This window comes from Nanorana parkeri, unplaced genomic scaffold (genome assembly GCF_000935625.1).
Source record: "Nanorana parkeri isolate BGI_ZX_2015 unplaced genomic scaffold, ASM93562v1 scaffold3021, whole genome shotgun sequence".
In the NCBI taxonomy this organism is placed as follows: domain Eukaryota; kingdom Metazoa; phylum Chordata; class Amphibia; order Anura; family Dicroglossidae; genus Nanorana; species Nanorana parkeri.
Genome location: NW_017309289.1, coordinates 54,142 through 62,560, shown reverse-complemented (window position 1 = coordinate 62,560; position 8,419 = coordinate 54,142). Strand labels below are relative to the sequence as shown.

At 46.7% G+C, this 8,419-nt stretch overlaps 1 protein-coding gene across 1 annotated transcript in view; it reads right to left on the bottom strand.

Annotated features, from left to right (window-relative positions):
- Positions 1-8,419, bottom strand: part of LOC108802671 (attractin-like protein 1) — a gene marked incomplete at its 5' end in the record, with an annotated part of 65,984 nt that overhangs the window by 3,597 nt on the left and 53,968 nt on the right. Inside the window, 2 exons of the mRNA XM_018574527.1 lie at positions 2,285-2,422; positions 6,263-6,481. Of these exons, the coding sequence (XP_018430029.1) occupies positions 2,285-2,422; positions 6,263-6,481 (357 nt within the window). The remainder of the gene's footprint in view (positions 1-2,284; positions 2,423-6,262; positions 6,482-8,419) is intronic.

Below are 8,419 nucleotides of genomic sequence, written 5' to 3'. Positions count from 1 at the left end.
CTACATCACGTGACTGTAAGATATACAAGGCAAAAATTATGAAATGATGTGATTTATTGTCAGTTGGGGTTCTATGTAACGCTCACATGCAGCAAGAAGAGGAATACAAATGGCGTTCATCATTATCTTCTTGCCTGCCCCGTCTTGTAGTCGCCCTACAATCCACAATGTGATCGCAATCTGCTGGTTGCAATCTATGAACCTCATGCGTCAGTAAGCGGCCCGCCGTCTCAGAAGGCACCACATGCGTTGTCCGCGCTCAGGTCAGCGGGATGTGGAGGGCGCGCCGCATCACATCCCCCAACAACATGACGCTGATTGCGGAAGAGTGCTTACAATGTAACAGAATGTCATTGTTTCGTTTTAATATTAAACGTTCTAACAGAATATAAAGCTGCCGTAATGTATCAACTGAGTTGGCGAATATTTCTTAAAGGTAAATTACAGATATGAAAAGGGTGAGACTGCCGGAGACTTCCCTCCATAGGAGGCGGGAGCCAAGAGGACGCCAGGCGCTTTGTGGAGGTGTTACAGAGCGCCATCTCTGATCCCTCCCCGTCTTCCGGCTGATACGTGTCACAAAGTGACAATTCCGGATATCCCTTCTCCTCAGCACACACCAGAATACAGCCGCAAAGGGTGACAACGCTGCAGACATATTACTATATAAGACATAGCATTGTCACTCTGCAGAAGAAAGGGCTGCGTGCTGGCAGGATCACGGGGGCGTATTTAAAGTGACAGTAAACTTTAAATGATTCATTGGTTGTGTATTCAAATTTGCATTTGTGTGAACACTTCTTACATCTATTGTATTTATATGGAAACAACTGAAGAAAAATATTGTTATTATGTTTTCTGAACAACACAAACATTTCACTTATAAATCCTTCAACGTTTCAAGTGACACTAAACTCCGGAGTTAGATCTTCAAAATCCCTCCGAGTCCCCGAACTCTGAGCAACAATGTTTCTTATTTGTGTATCACTCGGCTGTAGATCCTCCAATCATCTCTGACACTGTCCTTCCTTCTGGAGGAGGGGCTACGTCTGTTCCTCATGGTCCCTGTGTGTGTTGTAGAGTAGTCACCGCTCCAAGCTCCTCCCCCCGGGATGGACTACAATCTCAATACAAATCATTAAATTAAACCTGAGATTGTAGCCCATCCCGGGGGGCGGAGCTTGGAGCGGTGACTACTTTATAACACACACAGGGACCATGGGGAACAGACGTAGCCCCTCCTCCAGAAGGAAGGACGGTGTCAGAGATGATTGGAGGATCTCCAGCCGAGTGATACACAAATAAGATACATTGTTGCTCGGAGTTCGGGGACTGGGAGGGATTTATAAGGTTTATCTCCGGAGTTTAGTGTCACTTTAATAAATAAATATAGTAAATAAATAACAAATCAAGTCAGAAAGAAGTGAGGATCCGGCATTGGAGGGATGTTGGTCTTGTCAGAAAGGTTTTCCATTTCCATGCCTGCAGGTCAGATACACCTGTCTATGGATTCTCTATGGCACATGTGTCAAACTCAAGGCCAAGAAGCCAAATCCGGCCCACCAGGCCATTTCCTAGACTTCTACTTTCAGATCCTAGGTATTAAAGTGACATTAAACCCCCAGAATTTGTAACATAAACCAATACTGTAATGGCCATGGTAGTTTCCCTTCTCTTTGCTGCTCTTCCTTTTAAATCCTCGTGTCTTCTCATGCTGGGGGAGAACTTCTGTTTTGCAGCAGACTGCCTTGTCTCAGGAATGGATACACGGTGTCTGTGTGTACGTTTCTATAGGCTTGTAACCTGAGCCAGCGCTACAGGAAGAGGCCCCAAGCATGAGAAGAGATGAGGATTTAAAAGGAAGAGCAGCAAAGAGAAGGGAAACCACCATGGATTACAGTAAGGCGCACATTACAGTATTGTTTTATGTTAAAAAATCTGAGGGTTTAATGTCACTTTAAGTTATTACTATAACCAGCGATAATGGAACGCAGAGGCAATTGTGATGAAGATTAGATACATTTATATTAGGCCTACAGGCCCTTTGAGGGCAACCATAATGTTGATGCGGCCCACCATTAAACACCCCTGCTCTATGGTATCAAAAGTGTGTCAAACTGATGCCACTGACCCAACGCTCCCCAATCATTCTTTAAGACGGTGCCAACCCCAGAGACAACACAGAACTCATCACCAGCCTGTGCCCAATCCGCACCACCGACCAACCACTCATCACACATGGAAATCAGACAAGGAAGACCATAGGATAACCCATATCACTGACCTTCACACTCGCCGCCATTGGTGGGGTTGCCGTGGTAGCCGGGCATGCAGGTCTCGCAGTGTTTGCCCGTTGTCAGGTTCTTGCATTGCTCACACACGTTGTTGTTGATGCATGTGCTGTGCCCGTTACACTGGCAGGCTGGAGGAGAGAAGACAGAGAGGTCAGAGGTCACAGCAACAACCTTAATGTAACGACTTTGACTGCTAAAATACATACATCCTACATGGAACTATCAGATTCGGGTGGCGAGTAGTAAATTCATGTTCTCCTCACAGCGGCTCCGGAACATTCTCTATAGTTTACTGGCGGTAGCATCTAATTAAACTTTATTTGTTGAGACGCTCGCACACTGCCCCGAATCTGCAACAATTTGGCTTAATTTGCCGCGAAACACACCCGGAGGATTCCGGCACATCGGAATGTATTAAAATCAACCGATAATATTGCCGTGTAGAAGTTCCTTCCTTCCTGCGATCGGGTCTGATAAGCGGAGGGAATATTTGTGCCGGACCAGCGATAAGAATTTTACATTGTCAGCTGAAATGGAATGATGTACCGGCGGCGACAAAATGGTAAACCGATCAGGGAGCAGGCCGCGCTCTGACGCTTAATTTGCCGTTTACATATCAAATAATAGCGCGCCGCGACAATTCATCCAAATACAGCAACACCACCATTGTATTATTCATGAGGGAAAAGGGGGCGGAGCAGTGCGGACATTATTCTACTGACAGGGGAATCCAGAGATACAGACAGGTCCTCTTATCTATCCACAGACCGTCTGCCTGAATACAGCAAATATATTATTATTATTAATACTAATAATATTATAAAATATAGACAGGTCCTCTTATTTATTTACACACAATCAGCTGGAGTACATAAATTAGAAATATACTATGTATACTATTAGTAGGAGAAAGGAAAGAAAGAAAGAAAGAAAGAAAGAAAGAAAGAAAGAAAGGAAGAGGAAGAAGAAAGACAGAAGAATGAAAAGGAAGAAGAAAAAGGAAAGAGGAAAGCAGGAAGAAGAAAGAAGGAAGAAGAAAGAAGGAAGAATGAAGAAGGAAGAATGAAGGAAGAAAGAAGGAAGGAGGAAGAATGAAGAGGAAATAATTGAATGAAGAAGGAAGAATTGAAGAGGGAAGAAGAAGGAAGGAGGAAGAGGGAAGAGGAAAGAAGGAAGAAGAAAGAAGGAAGGAGGAAGGAGGAAGAAGGAAGAAGGAAGGAGGAAGGAGGAAGAGGGAAGAGGAAAGAAGGAAGAAGAAATGAGGAAGAAGAAAGAAGGAAGAATGAAGAGGGAAGAAGAAATGAGGAAGAAAGGAGGAAGAAGGAAGAAGAAAGGAGGAAGAAGGAAGGAGGAAGAAGGAAGAAGGAATAAGAAAGGAGGAAGAAGGAAGGAGGAAGAAGAAAGGAGGAAGAAGGAAGAGGAAGAAGGAAGAAGGAAGAAGAAAGGAGGAAGAAGGAAGAAGAAAGGAGGAAGAAGGAAGAAGAAAGGAGGAAGAAGGAAGAAGAAAGAAGGAAGAAGAAAGGAGGAAGAAGGAAGAAGGAAGAAGAAAGGAGGAAGAAGGAAGGAGGAAGAAGAAAGGAGGAAGAAGAAAGGAGGAAGAAGGAAGAGAAAGAAGGAAGAAGAAAGGAGGAAGAAGGAAGAAGAAAGAAGGAAGAAGAAAGGAGGAAGAAGGAAGAAGGAAGAAGAAAGGAGGAAGAAGGAAGAAGGAAGAAGAAAGGAGGAAGAAGGAAGAAGGAAGAAGAAAGGAGGAAGAAGGAAGAAGGAAGAAGAAAGGAGGAAGAAGGAAGAAGGAAGAAGAAAGGAGGAAGAAGGAAGAAGGAAGAAGAAAGGAGGAAGAAGGAAGAAGGAAGAAGAAAGGAGGAAGAAGGAAGAAGGAAGAAGAAAGGAGGAAGAAGGAAGAAGGAAGAAGAAAGGAGGAAGAAGGAAGAAGGAAGAAGAAAGGAGGAAGAAGGAAGAAGGAAGAAGAAAGGAGGAAGAAGGAAGAAGGAAGAAGAAAGGAGGAAGAAGGAAGAAGGAAGAAGAAAGGAGGAAGAAGGAAGAAGGAAGAAGAAAGGAGGAAGAAGGAAGAAGGAAGAAGAAAGGAGGAAGAAGGAAGAAGGAAGAAGAAAGGAGGAAGAAGGAAGAAGGAAGAAGAAAGGAGGAAGAAGGAAGAAGGAAGAAGAAAGGAGGAAGAAGGAAGAAGGAAGAAGAAAGGAGGAAGAAGGAAGAAGGAAGAAGAAAGGAGGAAGAAGGAAGAAGGAAGAAGAAAGGAGGAAGAAGGAAGAAGGAAGAAGAAAGGAGGAAGAAGGAAGAAGGAAGAAGAAAGGAGGAAGAAGGAAGAAGGAAGAAGAAAGGAGGAAGAAGGAAGAAGGAAGAAGAAAGGAGGAAGAAGGAAGAAGGAAGAAGAAAGGAGGAAGAAGGAAGAAGGAAGAAGAAAGGAGGAAGAAGGAAGAAGGAAGAAGAAAGGAGGAAGAAGGAAGAAGGAAGAAGAAAGGAGGAAGAAGGAAGAAGGAAGAAGAAAGGAGGAAGAAGGAAGAAGGAAGAAGAAAGGAGGAAGAAGGAAGAAGGAAGAAGAAAGGAGGAAGAAGGAAGAAGGAAGAAGAAAGGAGGAAGAAGGAAGAAGGAAGAAGAAAGGAGGAAGAAGGAAGAAGGAAGAAGAAAGGAGGAAGAAGGAAGAAGGAAGAAGAAAGGAGGAAGAAGGAAGAAGGAAGAAGAAAGGAGGAAGAAGGAAGAAGGAAGAAGAAAGGAGGAAGAAGGAAGAAGGAAGAAGAAAGGAGGAAGAAGGAAGAAGAAAGAAGGAAGAAGAAAGGAGGAAGAAGGAAAGAGGAAGAAGAAAGGAGGAAGAAGAAAGGAGGAAGAAGAAAGAAGGAAGAAGGAAGAGTTTTATGAGGTGAAGGGATTGGAAGTGAGCGTTGTGCTTTTATGTGCCTATAGTCCTGGTTTGCGCTGATCTCCGGGGAGACAGAAAAGAAACAAAGTAACGTTTGCTCATCAATAGATCAGTGAATAGATATATACTGTATTCCCTTCAGAAACACAAGCAGTAAAACTACCTGAAGTTGACCTATTATAAGCATTGCAGTCCCTATCTATAGCAGAGCTCAGACTGGGAGAGGAGAGAAGAATCACAAGAAGCCAATCAGCTGTGCCGCAGTGTTCTTGCGCTAACAAGGGACATGATGATAGGAGGAGAGAGCAGAGTGACAGAGGGCTGAGCTCATCATTCACCTTTCACTGTCCAATCACAGTCTGGGGAAGGGGCAAGACCTGTAAGAGTGAGTGAACTGCAGCAGACAAATTCAGGTCTCCTCCCCTGCCAGAGAGGGCTGAGCTGTGCGACAGAGCTGTATAAATCTCAAGGCTGGATTGACAGAGATACAAATCCGTGGTATGTATTGTGCGGTTTGCTCGGAGTTCCGCTTTAATGGCGCTCAGTACAACACAACAACTGCGCGCAGACAAAGAGACGGAACCTCGGCCGCGTCCACATTGTAATCGTTGTGACATTTTATTAAAGTGTTTCAATGACCTTTCCCTGTCACACGGCGATGTGCCGCCTGTGCCGACGCACCGCAAATCATGCGTCTGACTGAAATAAAACGCACAATTCAGACACAGAGATCCGCAATCTGAGAATGTGAAATCCGCAGGACGCCCGGAATGTTCTGACCCCGAAAACCCCTCAGACATTGTCCGCGAGGCTACGATCCCCAACATCCGCCGCGCCCGGCGACCCAACCAAACACCCCTCACCGGCACAGAGACCAGACCACGGGGTTCAGAGTCAGGACTGAGTGTTCTCTTTACAACACCACGCTATATGTCAGAGCTATATACATGTATAATAATAGTGAGGGACTGTGGGGGAGGGGACATTAGAGTGTAAGCTCCTCTGTACAGAGACTGATGTGACTGTGGGGGGAGGGGACATTAGAGTGTAAGCTCCTCTGCGGTTGGATTGGCTGACCCTCGGGGGGCGTCGCTCTTACCTGGGCAGTGTATAAACGACCACTCGTAGTTCTTGTCCCGGGGACACAGGCCGGTATCCAGGACCATCTCACTGGAGTGCCTCCCCTGCGGCTTCATGGGACCCCTGGACGAGCCTTCGATGCATTGGCCCTTCCCGGTATTGGAGGGATCGTTACACCACCCGCAGCCGGGGTGCTCCAGGCACTGTGCGCAGGTGCGGAACCCCGAACAGTTTTGCGCTGAAAGAGGAACAGATAAGAATGAGAGAATATAAAGCCGATGTCAACTCAATCTCTAAACATAAGTTTCAATGTGTCAATTTTTACATTCCTTTTCCTTTTAGATTTGGTGTCATGATTGGCACTTCCTGTTATAGGGTGACAACACTCTGTCCCTGTCCCCCAGCTATGAAACTGTGTTGTCACTGTCACATGGGCTTCTGATGGAGACTGCAAGTGGCCGTTTCATCACACATTACACAGACACGGCCCACTGTGGTCACCATCAGGAAACCCGCCCTGAGAAATGCCATCACAGGAGTGCATGTAGACATGTGGCTGCAAAGAGGCCGCAGCAGATCAGCAGCACTGAGATGGAGCAAATGATGAATAATGTGAAAAGGAGGATTTTATTAATAAACAACAATTGTTTGTGACACACAGAGAGCAAACTACAAATCATCTAAATGGTTGTTTTGCCCCGTATGCTTGCTGCAGGTCAGTGACTCATTGGAGAAGGGGGTTGGGCAACCTCGGCCCTCCAGCTGCGGGGGAACTACAAGTCCCACGAGGCACTGCAAGACTGACCGCCACAGGCATGACCCCCAGAAGCATGCTGGGATTTGTAGTTTGACTACAGCTAAAGCGCTGAGGTTGCCGGCCCCTGCACCAGGATAAAGATGGCGGCCGTGCACCCCGGCGCCTCTAATAAACCTGCCAGCGCAGGAAGTGTGATCTATGACAGGTCCCCTTTAATCTGTGACAACCTTTTTATATCTCTCTCCATCATTCCCTCAATCCCCCTCCCCCGTTATGTACTCTCCGCGGGTCGCGTCGGCCTCCTCTAGCGCAGGCTCGTGATGTATTTGTCGGCGAGATCACAAATCCGGAGTCCTGTCACCATAAACCTCGGCAGGCAAGGTCAGGCTCACCTCTGCGCGGTGTGCGCGAGGCTCCGGCGTCTGCTCCCTCCGTGAGCCGAGACCCCCGCCGCGAGACATTAGGTGCTTTATAGGGCCAATATTATTGTTGTTATTACCGGATTCGTTAGGCCGCTGCGGCGCCGGGCCGATGACAAAAGGCGCGGGGCTGCGCCGCACCAAGGTCTGCCGCGTCTAATGCCTTTAATTTCACGGCGCGCATAATCGCCGCCCATAAAAAAGCCGTAAATCTCAACGCCGCATAGAATATTTCAGAACAATTATGAGAGAGAAGAAATGTTCTGTGAATAAAGAAACTTCACTGGCGCCATTTCTGGACCTGTAACCGCCGCCCGCATCCAGAGGAATTCAAAGGGTCAGAACTACAATGAGCGCAGAGGTCCAGAATTGGAGGAATTCTGTCCTTCTAGTCATCACGGGCGCACGGCTTTGCGCATGTGCGGGTATACAGCGTATACATTTCAATGTGTGGCCTCATAATGCTGCCAACGGAGAGCGCTCACTGGTCAGCACGTCCAGCGATACCAATGAGAAATTACATTTAGGTCCAACGCATTTCGGAGGCTGTGACTGCTTGATCTGGCTGCTGACGGATGCTGAGCAAACTCTTAACACGCCAATAACATACATAATACAGATAAGAGGACTAGAGCCGCCCAAGATATGGGGACCGCAAACAAAGCGGAGAGACTTTCCTCAAACCTGCCTGACCCCTAAAAATGTGCTCAGAGGTGCAAGCTCCAGAAATGAAACATTGTATCATTGCTTCATTTCCTTACTGACAGAAGCACGCCACCATTCCTGACTCCGCCTCTGCACATACCTGTGTGATCCCCCGCCAGCCGGCGTACGGTCACAGCCCTGAAGTATATAATAAGCATAATGCTAGCACTCATTGGTCACATGACCTCACTGACCAATGAGAAGCACTTCTTACTTATTTGTTAGCATTATGCTCATTACATACCGCGAGGTTGTGAAGTGCGGTATATGGAGTACACCAGCTGGCAGGAGGGGG